This window comes from Bubalus bubalis, chromosome 4 (genome assembly GCF_019923935.1).
Source record: "Bubalus bubalis isolate 160015118507 breed Murrah chromosome 4, NDDB_SH_1, whole genome shotgun sequence".
NCBI classification, from domain to species: Eukaryota; Metazoa; Chordata; class Mammalia; order Artiodactyla; family Bovidae; genus Bubalus; species Bubalus bubalis.
The window spans coordinates 45,080,867-45,104,942 of NC_059160.1; the positions used below are offsets into that span (position 1 = coordinate 45,080,867).

Consider the following 24,076-nt stretch of genomic DNA (forward strand, 5'->3'; position numbering starts at 1 on the left):
GCCCTGGCACAGTCCCTGTCCCCACAGACATGCTCCCCCCTCCTTACAAGGTAGCCTTCCTGTCCTCTCCTCCCGGATCATACCGCCCACCATGTCCCCAAAGTCCTCTGAACCCGACCTCCACTCTGTACCGCAGCCATTTGTTTCTCTGACTGCCTCAGGCTCCACGGTGGCCACCCTCTATGCCCCCAGTCCTCAGCACAGGCCTAGCCCTTAGGTGGACCATGCGGGGAAAAATGAGAGAATGAAAGAATAGGAAGGGCGGTGGCCACTCAGGGGCTGTTGTCTGCTTTCCAGAGATGTCCATACCCTAATCCGGGAAATCTGTGAACATGCTGCCTTAAAAGGCAAAGGATTCCTTGCAGGAGTGTTTATATTAAAGATCTGGCAAAAGGAGGAAATTCTGCCCTGGACTGCAGATTCATCCTGGACCTGAAAGTTCTGCTGTCCCAGGCAGACAGCCTGGCTGGCAGACTTCACACCTGTCTGGCCCTCCCGCAGCTGCAGAAGCCAGTTCCTCACCATCAATCCATCCATCACTCAGTATTGTCCACTGAAGAAAAGCACAACCTCAAAGTTGAGAATTACTTTCTATTAATTCAGTGACCTTACTGAGACGAGTTCAAGAGCCAGTCTCTCGGGAGCTCTGCAGGGCTGTTCCAAAGAGGTAAAGGAGGAAACAGGATGTAGAGGAGTTTTTGCTGAAAAAAGAAACAACCCCCAATCCCCTCTGGGAAAAAAAACCAAAAAAACATGTAGTATAACATCAAATAATTACTGCTAATCAAAAATTTATGGTTACTGAAGGGGAAGGGGTGTGGTGGGATAAATTAGAGGTTTAGAATTAACAGATAAACACTACTATATATAAAATAGATAACTGACAAGGACCTACCATATAGCACAGGGAACTATACTCAGTATTTTGTAATAACCTATAAGATAAAAGAATCTGACTCTTTGTATATATACATAACAGAATCACTGTACTATATACCTGAAACTAACATGATGTTGGAAATCAACCACTCTTCAATGTAGAAAACTCAAGGAACACAGACGCTAGAAAGTTCTGTTTGTTTTCTGCCTGGGGTCCCCTTGAGGTCATATAGATCTTTGGTGAGACGCTCAGAGGGGGACCATGGAGGGATGCAGAAATCAGAGCAAGAGAGGTCATACGTGATGCTATGTCACAGCCTCTACCCTCTACATGCCAACAAAGGACAGTTGGAGAGACAGCAAGAGGTCAGGGCTGGTGTCATGAACTAGGTTCCCTGATCATGTGATTGTTGGGCAAATAAAAAGGTGTTGGTTTCCTATTAAGGTTTTTAAAGATAAACGCAGAGGAAACAGATCTAGAGACATGAACAAATTGGTGACACTTATTCTGTATTTTTAAAAAATACTTTTTGAACAGTGGTACTTGAAGCTTTGTGATTCATCTTGAGCCAAGAGGGAGAATTTAGGGAAGAAAATGACATGTTTTGAATACAAGAGGGTTTAAGGATTTCTCTTCCTTTGGGAAAATGGCATAGTCCAGACAATAGTCTAAAACAAGTCAGGAGACCAGCCCAGTTTCCCCCTCTTTGTCTGGCTTCCCCTCTAACACAGTGCCTTCTTCTCTTGGCCCCGCACATGTCCCTGCTCCCACACTGTCCTGGTAGGGGCCAAGTCCAGCCCTCCTACAGACTCACATAGGTCAGGATGAGCTCTTCCAATTTCTTCTCCAGCTCCGTGGCCAGCTGCCTCATCCTTTCCGCTGACTCTGTCTTTGCCCCTTCGTGTAAGTGCTTTGCCTCTTTCACCAGGAAGGCCACATCCACCAGGAGGGCAGCACCTGCCGTGGCTGCACCCACGATCCGGGCGCTTTTGGTCATTGCCAGAGCTGTGCCTCCAAATGCTCTCTGCACCTGCTTGCTGCTTCGGGCGGAAACTTGCCCCACAGTCATGAAGCGCTTAGCGTGGGATGCTAAGCGAGGGTTGACTTTGGCTAGCTTGATGGCACGAACATTTTTCCCAATGCCTTTCAAGGCTTGGATGAGGTTCTTTGTAGAGGAAACGATCTGGGTTGTCCTCTTACATAAAACCTCTGCAAACGCCTCCTCTCCATTGATATCTATTGGCACAAGGCGACTGGCTTCGGTTTCTGCTGATGACCTGCTTACGTGTTCCACAATGCTGGTGGACACACTGGTCACAGCAGCCGCCGCTCCCAGCCCTAACCCAGTGGCTGAGAGTCCCAGACTGATGCCTGCTGTCATGGGTGCCAGAGCCAGGCCAAGGATGGTCAGGACACCAGACACAGCGCCGGCAGAGTTGGCCACCACGTTGGTGATGGTGCAGTCCCTGTGCACCTTGTCGACCTTGTCTGCCAGAGCATGGAGCTTTGCTATGCTCTCCTCCAGCTCCCGTTTCACCCGAGGAAATTCCTCCAAAAACCTCTTCCTGTCCAGCTGGTCTTGTTGTGGCCTGTCTTGGTCCTCCTCTACCAAGTCTGTTTTCAGCTCCAGCAGATATTCACGTAGTACATCTGCCTCTTCCCTGTAACAGTGAACATCAAGGGAGTCCATAAAATAGGTTTGACAAGAGCTATCCTGCGTAAACCACAGATATTTTATTACAAATCACAAGGAAAGAATTTTACAAATGTAAAATGTTTTTCAACATTAAACATGTTTGGACATTGTAGACGCTCCATATACTTTATTCAGTCATGGTAAAAATCAGCAAAGGTCATCTTAGAATATGCTTAACTTCAGAGAGGTATTTGATAAAGATGCCTCAGAGGCAGGTTAACACCAACACTTCCAAAGGGTTTCTAGAGTGGGAACGCCACAGAGAAACAAAGAGAAGTGGGATTGGAGGAGAAAACCTTCATTCAAGGGCCTCAGTGTCTAATGAGGAGTCAACCTGCTCTTTGCCCTTGGCTACTGGAAAGTGGTCCTTAAGCCCCTAGACTATTCTGGCTGATAGGAATGTCCTCCTCCACTTGGGACTTTAGACACTGGACAGTCTGACAAAGTGACGTAATGGGGCCTTGGGTCACATGGTATCAGTTCTGACCTCTGGAGGAACTGGACTCTAGGGCATTAGTCTGACCTCTGGGTGGGGGCTGGAGAAAACAGGTCAGGATAACTTTTTGTTAAATAAGGTGAGGGTCCCTGGTGGGCAGTGTTCTGTGTGTCCTGCCACACACTGAATCCAGGACAGTAATGCATCCTGATGAAAATGGAAGCTTCGTGTGTGAAACCCGCCCAGACTGCCCTGTGGCTGATGGGAACCTTCATCCTTCCCTGTAATAAACTGTAACTGGGATCATGAAGATTTCAGTGAGTTCTGTGCATCTCTTTAGGGAATTCTCAGACCTTCGAGTAGCTTTGGGAACCCCCAAACTTGCCATTGGTGTCTAATGTAAGGACAGTCCTAGGGACTGTGCCCTTGCAATTTACAGATTGGCTAACTCAGTGTACATAGAATTTTTTTGAAACACATTACTCAGAGCTATAAGGACCCTTGAAGGTCATTTTGCCTGGCATCGGCTCTCCCCCAAGCCTGGTAACCTTGGCCTTCCCAGTTGCAGGTCACTCGGTCTATCCACTGCCCCAAGTGACAGAGAACCAGGAGATGTACTGTGAGCCTGTTTCCCCTGGACTCTCCAGCCCACCTCCCTGACTCCTGACCCAGCACCCAGCACCCTGACTTCTCAGGGATCACCAGTCTAACTCACACTTTATCTGTGACAACTTCAACTACCTGCCCTCCAAGTCTATGTACAACTTTATGGAACCTCAAAAGATTCAAGAGACTCGAGGAAACACCCATCTGAATGGCTGAGCCTGAAGAGACCAGCACTTCCACAGCTGGTGGAGGAAGTGTTTTCCTCTGGTGGGGATGTGTGAGTCTCCTGAGAATCCCTCAAATGACACACAATCGCAGCCACTCATTGTGACTCTGGAGGGCTCATTGAGCCACACATCCTTCCACTGTCAGAGAGGCTCCATGTAGATTAGAAGAGGGTCCCAGATGGAATGAGAAGCCAGGTTCCAGGCAGGGTGTGCAGACATGGTCACCCAGGACCCTCTAGCCCAGCATGAGGGGATCCTGTCAGGGAGGGAAGAAATGCCCGCCCCCCCACCCCAACTCAGGGGACCTCTGCTAAGGTCACAGTCCCTTCAGTTCTGTGTCCTCAGGGCCCACTCTCCTCAATCTAGTCCTGGCCCTGCTGCCCAAGCCTGCCTACTTGTCCTCCAACCTGGACCCTCTGCTCCACCGTTACCCCTGGGTCTGACCCTGGTCCAGGCCTCCCTGGGCCTTTGGACGAGATGATTCCATTTGGTTCCCCCCCCTCTGACCCTGCAGTTCACTCTGAGGCCACCACCACAATCCATCAGATTGAATTGCTATTCCCATTGGACACAGGACAGATCTGGGGCTCCAAGACATAAGCCCAGAGCCCCAGAGCTGGGCAGGGCTAGAGCCAGGACCCCACCAGCTCCATCCAGTTCCTCTCCAGCCTCTCTGCCATATGGGCCAGCAGGATCCTGCAGGGTTGGTACAGTCCCTAAGATGGGGAATGAAAGCACTCTAGTCAGAATCCCCAGGAACACAAAGTGATGGTGTCAGGATTTTCCGACTTATCCTAAATAGGGTCCCATCTGGTTTTCATCACCAGGAGAAAGGACCTTGGCCCCTGTCTCTTCCCAAAGAGCTTATTTTAAAAGTTAATGTTGAGCACCTACTCTGTGGGCTTCCCTTGTAGCTCAGCTGGTAAAGGATCTGCCTGGAATGCAGGAGACCCCAGTTTGATTCCCAGGTCAGGAAGATCTCCTGTAGAAGGGATAGGTTACCCACTCCAGTATTCTTGGGCTTCCCTGGTAGCTCAGAAAATATCTGAGCTGCAATGCAGAAAACCTGGGTTAGATCCCTGGGTTGGGAAGATCCCCTGGAGGAGGGCATGGCAACCCACACCAGTATTCTTGCCTGGAGAATTCCATGGACAAAGGAGCCTGGTGGGCTGTAACCCATGGGGTTGCAGAGTCAGACACAACTGAAGCAACTAACCACTGCACAATACATCTACTCTGTGTCAGTCATTATGGAAGCACTTTGGATGCATGATCTCAGTGTCCTCACAATAAAACTGAACAAATGAAGAAACTAAGGCCAAGAGTAGATTGATAACTTGTCCAAGGCCATGTAACCTGCCCTCTTCTTTGCACATTTCATCTATTCTCAACCTGAGACTGTTCACTATCAGAAAATGACATGGAGGAAACATTCCTCATGGAATCTTGAGAAGGAACATCCTCGACATCAACCATAGTCCTGCCTGGAAGAGGTGTGCCTGCCAGGAGGAAGCTACCCTGGTGCAGGGGGATACAGGTGACATTTCTGATGCACCCATGCATATTACCTGGACAAATCAGCCTCAGCCACAAAACTCTCCCAGGCTTCCTCTTCAGTGAGCAGGAGTTCCAGCTGTTCTCTGCTCACTGAGTCCTTTAAATACTGAATGATATCCTCAAAAAAGTTTTCACTCTCTAGATGGAAAAAAAATAAGGTTAGAGGAAATAATGACAGAATCTAAATGGTATTGAGTATAAACTGGTTGATCTTTCTGAGTAGCAGTCATCTGGGGTTCTTGTTGATGGATTCACCTGGGGTTATGGGTGGACTGTGTCCACCTCCTACCCAATTCATAAGTTGAAGCCCGAACTCCCCACCCCCATGACTAGTAGAAGATAGGGCCTTTAAGGAGATAATTATAGTGAAATGAGATAACAAGTGGGGGGCCCTAATCCAATAAGATTGGTATCCTTATTTGAAGAAGAGATACCAGAAATCTTCCCCGCTGTCTTTCCTGCAGCATAAAGAGCTGTTAATTTTCCTTATTTATTCTGCTTCACTAAGAGTGAAAGGAATCCAGGGCATACATGGAAGGAATCCACAGCACTAACTGTGTATTGATTGATTGGGGTGGGAGTGAGTGGGAGAAATAACTGAGCACCTGGGTCTCTGCAGGAGTGTTTGAGATCAATAGAGCCAGTACTGAGTACTGCCTGAGGCAGTCACACCTGGTAAACAGGTGTTTATATATGGGAGCACTGAACAGATGCTCGAACACAGCATGGAGGAAGGAGGATCCTGGAGGAGGAGGAGAGGTTTCCACCTGGAACTAACATATTTCAAGTAGAAGGGACAGCACTGCACTAGGCAGGGCCTACTATGTGGCCCAGGCCATGCTCGTTGTTGTTCAGTCGATAGGTCCTCTCCGACTCTTTGCAACCCTATGTACTGCAGCATGCCAGGCTCCTCTGTCCTCCACAATCTCCTGAAGTTTGCTCAAATTCATATCCATGGATTCAGTGATGCCATCAAACCATCTTATCCTCTGTCACCCCCCCTCTCCTTTTGCCTTCAAACTTTCTCAGCAATAGGGTCTTTTTAAATGAGTCAGCTTTTGCATCAGAGGACAAAGTATTGAAGCTTCAGCTTCAGCATCAGTCCTTCCAATGAATATTCAGGACTGATTTCCTTTAGGATTGACTGGTTTGATTTCCTTGCAGTCCAAGGGACTCTCAAGAGTCTTCTCCAACAGCACAATTTGAAAGCATCAAGTCTTTGGGGCTAAGCCTGCTTTATGGTCCAACCCTCACATCTGTACATGGCTACTGGAAAAACCATAGCTTTGACTATACAAACCTTTGTCAGAATGGCCCAGGCCATGGACACACATTGTATTTGATTCTTATAACAACAAAAGGTAATATTCTTTTCATTTTACAGGTGAGTTCAGGTAAGGCAATCCAGGTCACACAGGTATGAGGTGGCAAAGCTCAGATTGGGGTTCAGTTCGGAGTCTACTGACCCTTAAAAAGAGACTAGGCTGGTGGCAGGGGGAGAGCCAGAGGAAGCAGCCTCTGGTGATGCTTCAGGGTCTGGGAGCAGGAGGAGGATCGGAAAAGGGAGAGGGCAGAAGAAGGCCCAGAGATGCTGGGGGACCTCCTCTCCACTTTCTGCCTGGCCTCGGGGACTCCATCTGCTGTCCCTCCTCCCTGTGGGCTGTCCTGGCCTCACTTATGAGTCATTAGCTGGGCTTAGGGAGCTGGAGGGGGAGGAAGTGAGTACCTTGCTGTGGCTCTCTGAGGAGACAGACGGGAAGGAGGCTGAGGGAACAGACCCCTTGGACTCTATGGGACTCGAGGATGCTTATCCATCCCCTTCTTGGTTTTTTGATTCCTCTGTAGGTTAACTCAGGCTGGAGACACTGAGAGGGTAACAGGCAGGAAGGGTAACAGGCAGGAAGGCTAGAAGCCCCCAAATGGAGGAAACAGACTGCAAGTGTCAGACATTTTTCTCTCTCTCTTAAGTGGCAGGAGGAAACAAACTACAAGTGTCAGATTTTTGTGGCTCAGCTGGTGAAGAATCTGCCTGCAATGCAGGAGACCTGGGTTCGATCCCTGGGTTGGGAAGATCCCCTGGAGAAGAGAAAGGCTATCTATTCCAGTATTCTGGCCTGGAGAATTCCATGGACTATATAGTCCATGGGGTCGCAAAGAATCGGACATGACTGAGCGACTTGTGAACATCATCATCATCATCCAAAATTAAAAGGAGGTTTCTTTTAAAATTCTGTGTTGCCATGATGATACCTGATTCCACCTGAATTTAACTTTTCTCAAAACTTGAGCAACCCAATGCAGTTTTCACATGGAAATGCTTTTCTTAAGCTATGTTAATGAACTATGTATTTACCCTAGACTTTGTCTTTCTTCGAGTAGGTTCTGCCTAAGACTCAGAACTGACTTGACAAACCAGTATGTTTTACTCAACAAACCAGTATGTTTTACTCATGGAAATGTCCTCTTAAGCTATGTTAATGAGACTATATATTTGCTTGGAAATCTGCCTTTCTTCAAGATTCGTGTCAATAGTTTATGGCCTGGGATGAGTCACCTTGTGCCAATGTTATCTCAAAATACATGTGGCTGAGTGGCCTGGTGCCAGTCTATGAGTTTTGAGACACTTCCTTTTACTAATTAGCAGTCTGCTAGTATGTATATAACTTCCTGCTAAAGACTAGCAGGGGGGTACTCTTTCTGCCCTCTTCTGATGTCTATGTCAGAAGCTTTCTCTATCTCTTTTATACTTTAATAAAACTTTATTACACAAAAGCTCTGAGCGATCAAGCCTTGTCACTGGCCCCGGTTTGAATTATTCTCCTCTGGAGGCCAAGAATCCCAGCGTCTTTCAAGGTCAGCAACTTTTCATCTTGGGGGCTCATCTAGGATTCTTCAGGACAAGGTAAGGATGCTTGGAGCTCTAGTTCTTTCTTCTCCTAAAAAACACATTATCTGCTGTACTTTAATAACTCTATGGTGTGCTTGTGTGTGTGATTGACTGAAAGAGATACACACGTGTGGAGCAAGAGCTGTGTCCTAATCTGTGGTTCCAAGGTGACCTCACACAGCTTATGGCAGAAACCCCATTGGGGGATTATACCGACCTGCTAATGTCAAGAGGCATCCAATGTCTCCTCCAGGGGAACAGCCAGAGATGGACAAAGTGTGTGGACCGAATTCATCTTTCTCCATCAAACTTTCCAGTTTCTTTGACCATTTCATAACTTCCTGGGAATTAGAACTACTAACCTAATCTGTAGGATCATAGACTTTCAAGAGACTCGTAATCTATGCTGTTACTGTGTACTGTTACTTAGTTCGCAAACTTGGATTGGTAGTTAGGAAGTGCCTAGCCTTGCTAGGAGTCGAAATTTTGGAAGCTAGATGGAGCTCTCTCAGTTAAAGGTTACTCAGATAGGAAGTATAGCGGGCTTCTTCCTCTGGTAACACTAGCTTTTAGCGGACCAGAGGAGGCTCTCCAGTGGCTTTTGTCTCAACTCCTTAGATATTCTTTCTGTGGAAACTGTGCAAATGAACTGGAAGGATTGGCCCCAATAACTAGAGGACAAAATCACTTCTTCCTCACTGGCCAGCCCTTCACCATCTCTTCTGCTATCACTTATGTTGGTGTGGTGATGCTTGGAAGGAACATCTTGATTTTATGTTCAGCCCTTTATGATTTACCAGTTTTGTGTTCAGGAATATACTCAGGGTTGTACACAGGCACTCAGGAGATGACTGTTTCCCCTAGTGGTTTTAGGTTGGGAGGCATTCCAGAAGGTTACTCTGATTGCTCCTCGGTTGGCATCAGAGGCAAGCAAAGGCTTTAATGGTGAAGAACTGGGTATTAGTCTGGGATGCCATCAGATCTACCCTCAATGCATCTCCACCCCACCTCAGTGGCAGATGGGGAGGGATGGTAGTGGCATACCTGCATCAGTAAGAGATAGGTTGACTCTGGCCAGGAAAGGAAGCTTAGGTGGAAGACCTGTCTCTATCCCCAGCTAGAGCAGGAAGGGATGCCTCCAGTAGAAAGATGGAGCTGGTCACTTATTTCTCTCTTACAGATGGGAGCTAACAATTCCAGCCTCACTCCTTTGAAAAACTGGGGTAGATTTGATCCCCAGAGCTTAAAGAAGACACGCCTGATCTTCCTATGAGATACTGCATGGCTCTGGTATTCACTGGGGGATGGCGAACAGTGACTGGTTGGAGGGTCTCTTAGTTATAATACTGTTTTACAATTAACAGGTCCTGTAGAAAACAAGAGAAATGGGTAGAAGTAGCATATGTGTTGCCCTTTTTCTCTCTGTGAGACATGCCAGATTTATGTCCTAAGGGTATCGATTTGGGTATGAAACTTTCAGCTCCCTACTCTGCTTTAAGACTTTACTTGGAAAGATGTAATTCTGGGACAGATGCTAACTCCTGACTCAAAAACTCGAGTTTTGGGGAAAGCTGTTGCCTATGGAGATGAATGGCTTGGTAATGAATCAGTAGGGAAGAGGGAGGATGAATTCCAGAGGATTTCTCCACTGGAAATCAGGTGGTCCCAACTATAGAGCCAGATTATAACATGGAATTATAACATGGCTAAAGGAAGATGGGGATCAGAGTCATTTTGTGAGATGTGTTCTTGAAGGACTCAGGTGAGTGAGTGCTAAGACTTTAAACTATGCCAAATTGGCAAATATAGAACAGGAAGAGAAGGAAGCTCCTGGTAAATTCCTAGATAGACTGAGGAAGCCCTTTGCAGATTCACTGAGATTGATCCTGAAAGTGAAGAGGGAAGAGTGATCTTGAAGGATAGATTTCTCACTCAGTTGGCTCCAGATATCCACCCTAAGCTACTAAAACAGATGTATGGACCAAATCAGTCTTTAGATAATCTGTTGCAACTGGCTCAGAAAGCCTATTATGGCAGAGAATATGAGGAAAAGGAAAGGCAGAGAAAGACCAAGGAAGAGGTGGAAGCCCTTGTAATGGCTGTCAGAACTATTCTTTAACAGCTTGAGAAAAATACCAGGAGGGACCTAGGTGAAAAGGGATGGCTTGCTATTACTGTGGAAAGGAGGGGCACCTCAATCGGGATTGCCCTTAGGCATCTAAGCCACCCCAGGCTCCGTGTCTGGTCTGCAAGGGACCGCACTGGAGGAGAGACTGCCTCCAGAGGTGTAGGTCCCAGGGGTCAGACTCTCAAGATAATCAGGACTGAAGGTGCCCGGGGATCTCCACACAAGCTCCCATCCTAATTATATTTGAGGAACCTCAGGTATTAACAACTGTGGGGGCCCAATCTGTTGATTTCCTTTTGGACACCAGGGCAGCTTATTCTGTGCTTACTGAAGCCCCTGGCCCACTTTCTCCCCGATCCACTTCCATAACGGGGCTGTTTGGATTAGCCAAACTTTATTATTTCTGTCATCTTCTAAGCTGTAACTGGGACTCTGTGCTATCTTCACACGAGTTTCTGATCATGCCAGATTCTCCCTCACCCCTTTTGGGGAGAGATCTACTGAGCAAGGTCCATGTCTCTATCTTCATGAATATGGAGCCCTACATTTCTATCCCATTAATTGAACAAAATGTAAATCCTAGAGTGTGGGCTGATGGAAAAACACAAAATTGTGGGTCAAGCACAAAATGCTATTCCTGTAGTTATCAAGCTCAAAGACCGACACTTATTTCTACATCAAAAACAGTATCCACTAAAGCCCAAGGTTAAGGAAGGGTTAAAACCCATCAGTGAGAATTGAAAGGACCAGGGGCTATTAATTCCCTGTAATCATCCATGCAGCACTCCTATTTTGGGTGTAAAGAAGTCAAATGATAAATGGAGACTAGTTCAGGATTTACGATTAATAAATGAGGCTGTAGTTCCTTTACACCCTGTGGTGCCTAATTCTTATACTCTGTTGTCTGAAATTCCTGAATGAGCCAAATATTTTAAAATCATCCCCCTACCTATGACTTTAAGACAATTGAGAGGACTTTTAGAAATCACAGGCTACTGCCGCATTTGGATTCCAGGTTGTGGGGAACTTGCCCAGCCTTTATATAAACTTATAACTGAAACTGAACTAGCCCAAACCAGCAAACTGGTTTGGTCTACATATAATCTAAGGCTTTTAAGGCTCTTCAGACTGCTGTCCTGCAAGCTCCCACTATGAGTTTGCCCACAGAGTCAGAATTTAATTTGTTTGTCACTAAAAGAAAAGGTATGGCCTTGGGAGTTTTGACACAACCCCAAGGGCCTCACCAGCAGCCTATAGGATACATGAGCAGAGAGTTAGATGTAGTGGCACGTGGGTGGCCACACTATCTAGGAGTAATTTCTGAAACTGCTTTATTAGGATGTGAGTTCAGTGCAGTTCAGTCCCTCAGTCATGTCGGACTCTTTGCGACCCCATGAATTGCAGCACTCCAGGCCTCCCTGTCCATCACCAACTCCCGGAGTTCACTCAAACTCACGTCCATCGAGTCAGTGATGCCATCCAGCCATCTCATCCTCTGTCGTCCCCTTCTCCTCCTGCCTCCAATCCCTCCCAGCATCAGAGTCTTTTCCATATGAGTCAACTCTCTGCATGAGGTGGCCAAAGTACTGGAGTTTCAGCTTTAGCATCATTCCTTCCAAAGAACACCCAGGACTGATCTCCTTTAGAATGGACTGGTTGGATCTCCTTGAAGTCCAAGGGACTCTCAAGAGTCTTCTCCAATACCACAGTTCAAAAGCATCAATTCTTTGGCACTCAGCTTTCTTCACTTCCATACATGACTACTGGAAAAACCATAGCCTTGACTAGATGGACCTTTGTTGGCAAAGTAATGTCTCTGCTTTTGAATATGCCATGTAGGTTGGTCATAACTTTTCTTCCAAGGAGTAAGCATCTTTTAATTTCATGGCTGCAATCACCATCTGCAGTGATTTTGGAGCCCCCCAAAATAAAGTCTGACACTGTTTCCACTGTTTCCCCATCTATTTCCCATGAAGTGATGGGACCAGATGCCATGATCTTCGTTTTCTGAATGTTGAGCTTTAAGCCCACTTTTTCACTCTCCACTTTCACTTTCATCAAGAGGCTTTTGAGTTCCTCTTCACTTTCTGCCATAAGGGTGGTATCATCTGCATATCTGAGGTTATTGATATTTCTCCCGGCAATCTTGATTCCAGCTTGTGCTTCTTCCAGCCCAGCATGTCTCATGATGTACTCTGCATATACGTTAAATAAGCAGGGTGACAATATACAGCCTTGATGTACTCCTTTTCCTATTTGGAAGCAGTTAGGATATGGCAAGAGTGAACGTCAACATTCTAGGAATCAGTGAACTAAAATGAACTGGAACGGGTGAATTTAACTCAGATGACCATTATATTAACTATTGCAGGCAAGAATCCCTTAGAAAAAATTGAATAGCCATCATAGTCAACAAAAGAGTCCAAAACGCAGTACTTGGATGCAATCTCAAAAACAACAGAATGATCTCTGTTTGTTTTCAAGGCAAACCATTCAATATCACAGTAATCCAAGTCTATGCCCCAACCAGTAACGCTGAAAAAGCTGAAGTTGAACGGTTCTACAAAGACCTACAAGACCTTTTAGAACTAACACCCAAAAAAGATGTCCTTTTCATTATAGGGGACTGGAATGGAAAAGTAGGAAGTCAAGAAACACCTGGAGTAACAGGCAAATTTGGCCTTGGAATATGGAATGAAGCAGGGCAAAGACTAATGGAGTTTTGCCAAGAGAATGCACTGGTCATAGCAAACACCCTCTTCCAACAACACAAGAGAAGACTACACGTGGACATCACCAGATGGTCAACACCGAAATCAGATTGATTAGGATGTGAAGCTCTTAAAATTATTAATGGGTGAAATCTTACTGTACTGACTTCTCATGATGTGAGTGGAATCTTAAACTCTAAGGTTAATATTTGGATGGTAGACAGTCGGCTTCTTCAATACCAGTCATTGCTGTTAGAAGGACCAATAACTAATCTTAAAGTCTGTGGAAACTTAAATGCTGCCACTTTCCTTCCTGAGAAGGAAAATGAAACACCTGATCATTGTTCTCAATTTCTAAATTTAAACTCTCCTAATTACAATACTTCTGATTGCTCCGTTTTTGCTGTTTTCTCCCTGTGTCTATAACTATGTAGCTGGATTTGTTTCTAGCCACATGAAGGCTTTTAAGTTACAAATGGTTGTGCTCAAACTCCTATGACTGTGGCATCTTCTTCCAAGTACTACTTCAGGGCCCGGGATCAGAGACCCCCAATATGAGGGTTAGGAGAATATGTTGCCTCACCGATTTAGGGACAATGCCCCTTATCAGCTCAGAAGCAGTTACAGAATGAGAATGATGCCCCTTTCCCTAGGCAACATAATTCTCCTAAAAGAAAAGGAAGGAATGAGAAGGTAACAGGCAGGAAGGCTAGAGGCCCCTGTTAGGTAGTTAGAATAGGAAACAGGAGTCCAAAATGGCGGTGTCTAAAAGACAAGGATGGGAAAAGCCCTCAAAAATAGAACAAAGGAAGGTCAAAGGAAAGTCCGAGGACCAGAGTGAGGACCTCAGGTAGAACAAACAGCACTCCTGGCTAGACCAATTTACATAGGGCAGGCCTAGGTGGAGGAAAAAGCATGTAAAAAGAGGAGCCAAAGGGCTCTCTCTCTCTCTCTCTCTCTCTCTCCCCCTCTCCCTCTCCCTCCCCCTCTGCCTCTCCCTCTCCCTCTCTCTCTTTCTCTCCACCGCCACCCCCCCCTCCACACACACGCTGGTGTACTCCCCCACTCTCTTCTCTTCACGTCTTTGGGTTGGCATGCCCTCACGCCTCGAGGATGGATTCTCCTGCTATTTTCTAAATAGAGCTGTAACACGGAGCTGTAACACTGATGTGTCCAAGAGCTATAACATGGTCTGTCCAAGACCCGAGAGCTGTGACGCGCCAAGGGATTTAATGTCCGTCACTCCAAATCTTTGTTGTGATGAGACAGAACAGAGGAGAACACACTCGCCTGACACCCCCAAATGGAGGAAATAGGCTGCGAGTGTCAGACATTTTCTCTCTCTCTCTCTCTTAAGTGGCAGGAGGAAACAAATTACAAGTGTCAGATTTTTTTTCTCCTTCTCTATACAAAATTAAAATGAGATTTCTTTTAAAATTCTGTGTTGCCATGATGATACCTGATTCCACCTGAACTTAACTTTTCTCAACACTTGAGCAACCCAATGCAGTTTTCTCATGGAAATGCTTTTCTTAAGCTATGTTAATGAACTACGGATTTACCCTAGACTTTGCCTTTCTGCAAGTCCCTTCGCCTAAGACTCAGAACAGACTTGACAAACCAGTATGTTTTACTCATGCAAATGTTCTCTTAAGCTATGTTAATGAGACTATGTATTTGCTTGGAAATTTGCCTTTCTTCAAGATTCATGTCAATAGTTTATGGCCTGGGATGACTCACCTTGTGCCACTGTTATCTCAAAATACATGTGGCTGAGCAGCCTGGTGCCAGTCTATGAGTTTTGAGACACTTCCTTTTACTAATTAGCAGTCTGCTAGTATGTTTGGCCTTGGAATACAGAATGAAGCAGGGCAAAGACTAATAGAATTTTGCCAAGAAAATGCACTGGTCATAGCAAACACCCTCTTCCAACAACACAAGAGAAGACTCTACACATGGACATTACCAGATGGTCAACACCAAAATCAGATTGATTATATTTTTTGCAGCCAAAGATGGAGAATCTCTATACAGTCAACAAAAACAAGACTGGGAGCTGACTGTGGCTCAGATCATGAACTCCTTATTGACAAATTCAGACTGAAATTGAAGAAAATAGGGGAAACCACTAGACCATTCAGGTATGACCTAAATCAAATCCCTTATGATTATACAGTGGAAGTGAGAAATAGATTTAAGGGACTAGATCTGATAGAGTGCCTGATGAACTATGGACTGAGGTTCGTGATATTGTACAGAAGACAGGGATCAAGACCATCTTCATGGAAAAGAAACGCAAAAAAGCAAAATGGCTGTCTGAGGAGGCCTTACAAATAGCTGAGAAAAGAAGAGAAGCAAAAAGCAAAGGAGAAAAGGAAAGATATAAGCATCTGAATGCAGAGTTCCAAAGAATAGCAAGAAGAGATAAGAAAGCCTTCTTCAGCGATCAATGCAAAGAAATAGAGGAAAACAACAGAATGGGAAAGACTAGAGATCTCTTCAAGAAAATCAGAGATACCAAGGGAACATTTCATGAAAAGATGGGCTCGATAAAGGATAGAAATGGTATGGACCTAACAGAAGCAGAAGATATTAAGAAGAGGTGGCAAGAATACACATAAGAACTGTACAAAAAAGATCGTCACGACCCAGATAATCACGATGGTGTGATCACTCACCTAGAGCCAGACATCCTGGAATGTGAAGTCAAGTGGGCCTTAGAAAGCATCACTACGAACAAAGCTAGTGGAGGTGATGGCATTCCAGTTGAGCTCTTTCAAATCCTGAAGGATGATGCTGTGAAAGTGCTGCACTCAATATGCCAGCAAATTTGGAAACCTCAGCAGTGGCCACAGGACTGGAAAAGGTCAGTTTTCATTCCAATCCCAAAGAAAGGCAATGCCAAAGAATGCTCAAACTCCCGCACAACTGCACTCATCTCACACGCTACTAAAGTAATGCTCAAAATTCTCCAAGCCAGGCTTCAGCAGTACGTGAACCGTGAACTTCCAGATGTTCAAGCTGGTTTTAGAAAAGGCAGAGGAACCAGAGATCAAATTGCCAACATCTGCTGGATCATGGAAAAAGCAAGAGAGTTCCAGAAAAACATCTATTTCTGCTTTCTTGACTATGCCAAAGCCTTTGACTGTGTGGATCACAATAAACTGTGGAAAATTCTGAAAGAGATGGGAATACCAGACCACCTGATCTGCCTCTTGAGAAATTTGTATGCAGGTCAGGAAGCAACAGTTAGAACTGGACATGGAACAACAGACTGGTTCCAAAGAGGAAAAGGAATACGTCCAGGCTGTATGTTGTCACCCTGCTTATTTAACTTACATGCAGAGTACATCATGAGAAACGCTGGACTGGAAGAAACACAAGCTGGAATCAAGACTGCCAGGAGAAATATCAATAGCCTCAGATATGCAGATGACACCACCCTTATGGCAGAAAGTGAAGAGGAGCTCAAAAGCCTCTTGATGAAAGTGAAAGAGGAGAGTGAAAAAGTTGGCTTAAAGCTCAACATTCAGAAAACGAAGATCATGGCATCTGGTCCCATCACTTCATGGGAAATAGATGGGGAAACAGTGGAAACAGTGTCAGACTCTATTTTGGGGGGCTCCAAAATCACTGCAGATGGTGATTGCAGCCATGAAATTAAAAGATGCTTACTCCTTGGAAGAAAAGTTATGACCAACCTAGATAGCATGTTGAAAAGCAGAGACATTACTTTGCCAACAAAGGTCCATCTAGTTAAGGCTATGGTTTTTCCAATAGTCATGTATGGATTTGAGAGTTGGACTGTGAAGAAAGCTGAGTGCCAAAGAACTGATGCTTTTGAACTGTGGTATTGGAGAAGACTCTTCAGAGTCCCTTAGACTGCAAGGAGATCCAACCAGTCCATTCTGAAGAGATCAGCCCTGGGATTTCTTTGGAAGGAATGATGCTGAAGCTGAAACTCCAGTACTTTGGCCACCTCATGCGAAGAGTTGACTCATTGGGAAAGACTCTGATGCTGGGAGGGATTATGGGCAGGAGGAGAAGGGGACGACAGAGGATGAGATGGGTGGATGGCATTACTGATTCGATGTACATGAGTTTGAGTGAACTCCGGGAGTTGGTGATGGACAGGGAGGCCAGGTGTGCTGCGATTCATGGAGTCACAAAGAGTCGGACATGACTGAGTGACTGAACTGAACTGAAGTGAGTATATGTATATCTTCCTGCTAAAGGCCAGCAGGGGGGTACTTTCTCTGTCCCTCTCTGATGTCTATGTCAGAAGCTCTCTCTATCTCTTTTACACTTTAATGAATCTGTATTACACTAAAGCTCTGAGCCATCAAGCCTTATCACTGGCCCCGGATTGAATTCCTCTCCTCCAGAGGCCAAGAATCCTGGCATCTTTAACGGCTCAGCAACAATCTCTCAACACCACCCCCAGTTCTGGATCACAAGTAGAAACCAGTTAGAGACGAGGCAGCTGATTACCTGAGCTTTTCCTACGGTCTTCTGAGCTCATGATGGCAGCAGCTGGGTCTCAGAGATCTTCCTTCAGCTCCTTGTCTGGGTCGGGCTGGAAGGAGGTGATGCTTCACCCCTGGGGAAGAGAAAACAGACTATGGACTCCATCAATAGTGAGCAGTGGCTGCAGGGAGCAGTGAGGGGCGAGGTCTCTGGCAGCTTCCCCTGGGATGTCCACAAATGCCACTGGGGACTTAACCTGGCATGTTTCTCTGTCTCCTGTGCTCTGCTGGCTGCTAGTTAAGAAAAGTTAGTCATCCTCCTACCAGCTCCCTCCAAGCCAACTCAAAGTCCTGATCTCCTGTTGGGGCACAAGGAGAGGATAATCAGACAGGAGACAGCCATCTGCAAAGTTATAAAAGCAATAAAACCAGAGACAGAAAAACAGATAGGGAGGGAATACTCTGGAAATTATGTGAGGTTGGGAACACTTGTGCTTATGAATTGGTAATAACTAATATTGGTCCATTGTCTATGATGTGCAGGCTCCTGAAACTCACCTAAACTTAGGTCAGCCCGTTTTTATGTTGCTACCGGAGCCTGGACTTGAACCCAAGTGTTTCTGATCCAAATCCCAGGTTTGTGATGACTATGCTCTACTCCCTTTAATGTAAAATATATATATAATTGTGGATGTATGCTTATTGGAAAATAACTCTTCTTAATTAAAAGGATGTCTTGCTCCTGTGCTTGAGTCTCTGCCTTGATAAAGTTCCTGATGATACAGCTCCCACAGTCTGCACCCTCCTTGCTTCTACAAGGCCCTTTATCCCACAAGAACCTGGAGTCCCTCTGACTCTGCCCCAATTCTTGTATCCCTCTCCTGGGTGGCTGAGGACCCTGATGGTGCCCTACCCCTTCTACTGTCCTCCCCTGACTAGTGGACTTTTAGACTATTTCTAATTCTTTTATGTAAATAACAGTGCAAAGAACATTCTCTTTGTAAAAATCTTCACCTGTATTTGAGACTTTCCTTAAGCTATTTCTAGAAGTATAATCACTAGATTAGAAGGCTGCTGCTGCTGCTAAGTCGCTTCAATCATGTCCGACTCTGTGTGACCCCATAGACGGCAGCCCACCAGGCTCCCCCATCCCTGGGATTCTCCAGGCAAGAACACTGGAGTGGGTTGCCATTTCCTTCTCCAATGCATGAAAGTGAAAAGTGAAAGTGAAGTCGCTCAGTCGTTTCCAACTCCTAGTGACCCCATGGACTGCAGCCCACCAGGCTCCTCCATCCATGGGATTTTCCAGGCAAGAGTACTGGAGTGGGGTGCCATTGCCTTCTCCGGATTAGAAGGCATGAACACCTAAAAAATTTTTGTGCCTAGCGCCAAACTGTTATGCAAACAAATTATAGCAATTTACATTCACACTCATAATATATGAGAGTACCCATCCTTTCAAACGTATTCATTCTCAGTTGACTTTTTAAAACAAAAGATCCAGATATTTTGGGATATATTTCAATTCTATTTATGTTTAGCTCAATTAATGACATACATTCTTTGATAAATGCTAAATCCTAATGTTATTATAAATTCAGTTATACTTTAAATTAATTTAAAATTTTACCCATGGTAAACACATAAGATTATTATTGAATCAGAATATATAATATTAAATAAAAGATTAAATTTTGGATAATAAAACAAAAAACCCAGATATTTATATAGAGACTATTTTGGTTCTTCTTGTGATTGTATTGTCTTGGGAGGTGAAGGAAGACAGCAAATGTTGATTATATTTAGCCACATTTTTTAAGAGCACTTGTTAACTACCTCTGCCGAGACCTGAATTAAATGATAGTAAAGATACTTATAGGTATAATAACAGCTATTGATAAGAGTGACTTGTGTTTGTGGTCTTTGCTCTGCATTATTATTTGCTGTAAAACTTTACCAATGATAACTCGTATTTCATTTCATTAACCTTTGAGATATGTACATTGTATCAGTATTTACAGATAAGGAAGCTGACTCACAGATGTTACATGGTCAAGGTCATGTTACATGTTACATGTTACAAGGTTACATGTTACAAGGTCAGAAGTCTTGCCCTTGGTAGACTGGATTCCAAGCTTCTCACTGGGCTCAAGAACCCATAGCCTCCCTCTCCTCCCTCTGCTGCTAATAAAAACAAGCATGGGGGCAACAGGAGACCAGAGGCTTCAACAAATGTTTGAAGACTCATTGGATGGAGAAGTGATAGCTGAATAAAGAGGAGCGCAGTAGAGGGAGAGAAACAGGGAGCGTTCACAGGAGAGAAGAATGGTCTGCTGGGCAGAGCCCCAGAGGGAGCAAGATGAGAGGGAGGCCGAGGGGAGAGCAGGGGACAAGCCCCCCACCCCCATGTCCCATCCCACATTCACAGCAGCTTTCATCCTTCATCAGACTTTTAGAAAGTTACAATACGTGACTCAAAATTTTACAGTTGGTATTTCATTTCTATTCATTATTTCATGATTTTTATCTTTTAAGATAAAAGACTATTTAAACATTAGAAATGAATCTACTTGTTAATCAATATAAAAATTAAGGCACACTGCTACAAGTTGGGAGCTGAAGCACTGAAGGGAGGATGAGGATTAATATTTCATTTTACAAAACTGGGAGTCAAGAAATCCTGGCTTCGGTTGAGGGCTTAAGAAATAAAGGAGTAAACAAAGAGCTTACAATTACAAAGTTTTCTAAAAGAGGGTATAAACTTAGTGATAAAAAAATGATATTAGGAGAGAGTGGGGAAAGGTATAAGAAAAAGTATACAAACAAATGAAATCATTATTTCTCCCAGTAAGAAATAAATAATAACAAAAATTTTAAATCATGAAAAAGAAAAATGCAATATCTAATATGTATTAGCTATCGTGGTCGATGACTTCTCTCTTTGCACCAGGCAACATTCCAAGTGCTTGGTAGGCATTCATTCGCTTTTAGTTCTCACAATGACCCTGTAAAAAAGGAAGCAGAAGCTCAGCGAGGTGAAGCAATTTACTCAAAGCACACAGCTAGTGCTAGAGCCAGAATCCAAGTCCAGGTTCCTGTCTCCTGAGCACACATTCTCACACTATTCCACTTCCCAATGTAGTAATATCATTTAAAGACATCGATTAGCTATCTAAAGACATAGCTTTTCCTTGGGAAGGAATGAGCAGACCCCTCTGTACAAATTGATCTATTTTAACCATATGCACTTAGGATTTGGATTGTTGGGGCAGAAGCCGGGAGGACCCCATGCCCGAAGGGCGGTGGCCAAGAGGAGTTACACCACGTCTGAGGTGAGGGGCAGTGGCCGAGAGTGCCAGGCTGCAACGGCCCAGGAACAGCCGAGAGGAGCTACCCTGTGTCCGAGGTCAGGGGCGGAGGCCAGGAGGAGCTACCCCATGCCCCTACGCCCCAGGCCAGGGGCGGCGGCCCAGAGGACCAACCCCACATTCAAGGAGCCGTGGCTGCACAGGCGCAGGAGGGCCTAGAGGAGCTATCCCACGTTGAAGGTCAGGAGGGGCGGCGGTGAGGAGATACCCCTCGTCCAAGGTAAGGAGCAGCCGCTGCGCTTTGCTGGAGCAGCCATGAAGAGATACCCATGCCCAAGGTAAGAGAAACACAAGTAAGACGGTTGGTGTTGCAAGAGGGTGTCAGAGGGCAGACACACTAAAACCATACTCACAGAAAACTAGTCAATCTAATCACACTAGGACCACAGCCTTGTCTAACTCAATGAAACTAAGCCATGCCTGTGGGGCAACCCAAGATGGGCGGGTCATGGTGGAGAGATCTGACAGAATGTGGTCCACTGGAGAAGGGAATGGCAAACCACTTCAGTATATCTTGCCTTGAGAACTCCATGAACAGTATGAAAAGGCAAAATGATAGGATGCTGAAAGAGGAACTCCCAGGTCAGTAGGTGCCCAATATGCTACTGGAGATCAGTGGAGAAATAACTCCAGAAAGAATTAAGGGATGGAGTCAAAGCAAAAAGAATACCCAGCTGTGGATGTGACGGGTGATAGAAGCAAGGCCCAATGCTGTAAAGAGCAATATTGCATAGGAACCTGGAATGTCAGGTCCATGAATCAAGGCAAACTGGAAGTGGTCAAACAAGAGATGGCAAGAATGAATGTCGACATTCTAGGAATCAGTGAACTAAAATGAACTGGAATGGGTGAATTTAACTCAGATGACCATTGTATCTACTACTGCGGGCAGGAATCTCTCAGAAGAAATGGAGTAGCCATCATGGTCAACAAAAGAGTCCGAAATGCAGTACTTGGATGCAATCTCAAAAACAACAGAATGATCTCTGTTCATTTGCAAGGCAAACCATTCAATATCACAGTAATCCAAGTCTATGCCCCAACCAGTAACGCTGAAGAAGCTGAAGTTGAACAGTTCTGTGAAGACCTACAAGACCTTTTAGAACTAACACCCAAAAAAGATGTCCTTTTCATTATAGGGGACTGGAATGGAAAAGTAGGAAGTCAAGAAACACCTGGAGTAACAGGCAAATTTGGCCTTGGAATATGGAATGAAGCAGGGCAAAGACTAATAGAGTTTTGCCAAGAAAATGCACTGGTCATAACAAACACCCTCTTCCAACAACACAAGAGAAGACTCTATACATGGACATCACCAGATGGTCAACACCAAAATCAGATTGATTATATTCTTTGCAGCCAAAGATGGAGAAGCTCTATATAGTCAGCAAAAACAAGGCCAGGAGCTGACTGTGGCTCAGACCATGAACTCCTTATTGCCAAATTCAGACTGAAATTGAAGAAAGTAGGGAAAACCACTAGACCATTCAGATATGACCTAAATCAAATCCCTTATGATTATACAGTGGAAGTGAGAAATAGATTTAAGGGCCTAGATCTGATAGATAGAGTGCCTGATGAACTATGGAATGAGGTTAGTGACATTGTACAGGAGACAGGGATCAAGACCATCCCCGTGGAAAAGAAATGCAAAAAAGCAAAATGGCTGTCTGAGGAGGCCTTACAAATAGCTGTGAAAAGAAGAGAAGCAAAAAAGCAAAGGAGAAAAGGAAAGATATAAGCATCTGAATGCAGAGTTCCAAAGAATAGCAAGAAGAGATAAGAAAGCCTTCTTCAGCGATCAATGCAAAGAAATAGAGGAAAACAACAGAATGGGAAAGACTAGAGATCTCTTCAAGAAAATCAGAGATACCAAGGGAACATTTCATGAAAAGATGGGCTCGATAAAGGATAGAAATGGTATGGACCTAACAGAAGCAGAAGATATTAAGAAGAGGTGGCAAGAATACACATAAGAACTGTACAAAAAAGATCGTCACGACCCAGATAATCACGATGGTGTGATCACTCACCTAGAGCCAGACATCCTGGAATGTGAAGTCAAGTGGGCCTTAGAAAGCATCACTACGAACAAAGCTAGTGGAGATGATGGAATTCCAGTTGAACTATTTCAAATCCTGAAAGATGATGCTGTGAAAGTGCTGCACTCAACATGCCAGCAAATTTGGAAACCTCAGCAGTGGCCACAGGACTGGAAAAGGTGAGTTTTCATTCCAATCCCAAAGAAAGGCAATGCCAAAGAATGCTCAAACTCCCACACAATTGCACTCATCTCACACGCTACTAAAGTAATGCTCAAAATTCTCCAAGCCAGGCTTCAGCAATATGTGAACCGTGAACTTCCTGATGTTCAAGCTGGTTTTAGAAAAGGCAGAGGAACCAGAGATCAAATTGCCAACATCTGCTGGATCATGGAAAAAGCAAGAGAGTTCCAGAAAAACATCTATTTCTGCTTTCTTGACTATGCCAAAGCCTTTGACTGTGTGGATCACAATAAACTGTGGAAAATTCTGAAAGAGATGGGAATACCAGACCACCTGATCTGCCTCTTGAGAAATTTGTATGCAGGTCAGGAAGCAACAGTTAGAACTGGACATGGAACAACAGACTGGTTCCAAAGAGGAAAAGGAGTACGTCAAGGCTGTATATTGTCACCCCGCTTATTTAACGTATATGCAGAGTACATCATGAGAAATGCTGGACTGGAAGAAACACAAGCTGGAATCAAGACTGCCGGGAGAAATATCAATAACCTCAGATATGCAGATGACACCACCCTTATGGCAGAAAGTGAAGAGAAACTCCAAAGCCTCTTGATGAAAGTGAAAGAGGAGAGTGAAAAAGTTGGCTTAAAGCTCAACATTCAGAAAACGAAGATCATGGCATCTGGTCCCATCACTTCATGGGAAATAGATGGGGAAACAGTGGAAACAGTGTCAGACTTTATTGTTTTGGGCTCCAAAATCACTGCAGATGGTGACTGCAGCCATGAAATTAAAAGACGCTACTCCTTGGAAGAAAAGTTGTGACCAATCTAGATGGCATATTCAAAAGCAGAGACATTGCCAACAAAGGTCCGTCTAGTCAAGGCTA

At 44.8% G+C, this 24,076-nt stretch overlaps 1 protein-coding gene across 6 annotated transcripts in view; it reads right to left on the reverse strand.

Annotated features, from left to right (window-relative positions):
- Positions 1 to 1,372: 1,372 nt before the first annotated feature.
- LOC102409729 (apolipoprotein L2) overlaps positions 1,373 to 24,076 on the reverse strand; it is a 40,747-nt gene continuing 18,043 nt past the window's right edge. For 3 of the 6 annotated variants that reach the window (XM_045165350.1, XM_045165352.1, XM_045165349.1), the window contains 3 exons: positions 17,620 to 17,728; positions 5,414 to 5,540; positions 1,373 to 2,541 (listed from right to left, as the gene is read on the reverse strand). In XM_045165350.1, the coding sequence (XP_045021285.1) occupies positions 1,683 to 2,541; positions 5,414 to 5,540; positions 17,620 to 17,650 (1,017 nt within the window). In that variant the 5' untranslated portion in view covers positions 17,651 to 17,728 and the 3' untranslated portion in view covers positions 1,373 to 1,682. Of the gene's footprint in view, positions 2,542 to 5,413; positions 5,541 to 8,506; positions 10,961 to 17,619; positions 17,729 to 17,851; positions 18,729 to 24,076 lie in introns of those variants that run through there. The other 3 variants (XM_045165351.1, XM_044941359.2, XM_045165348.1) reach the window with 3 other exon arrangements.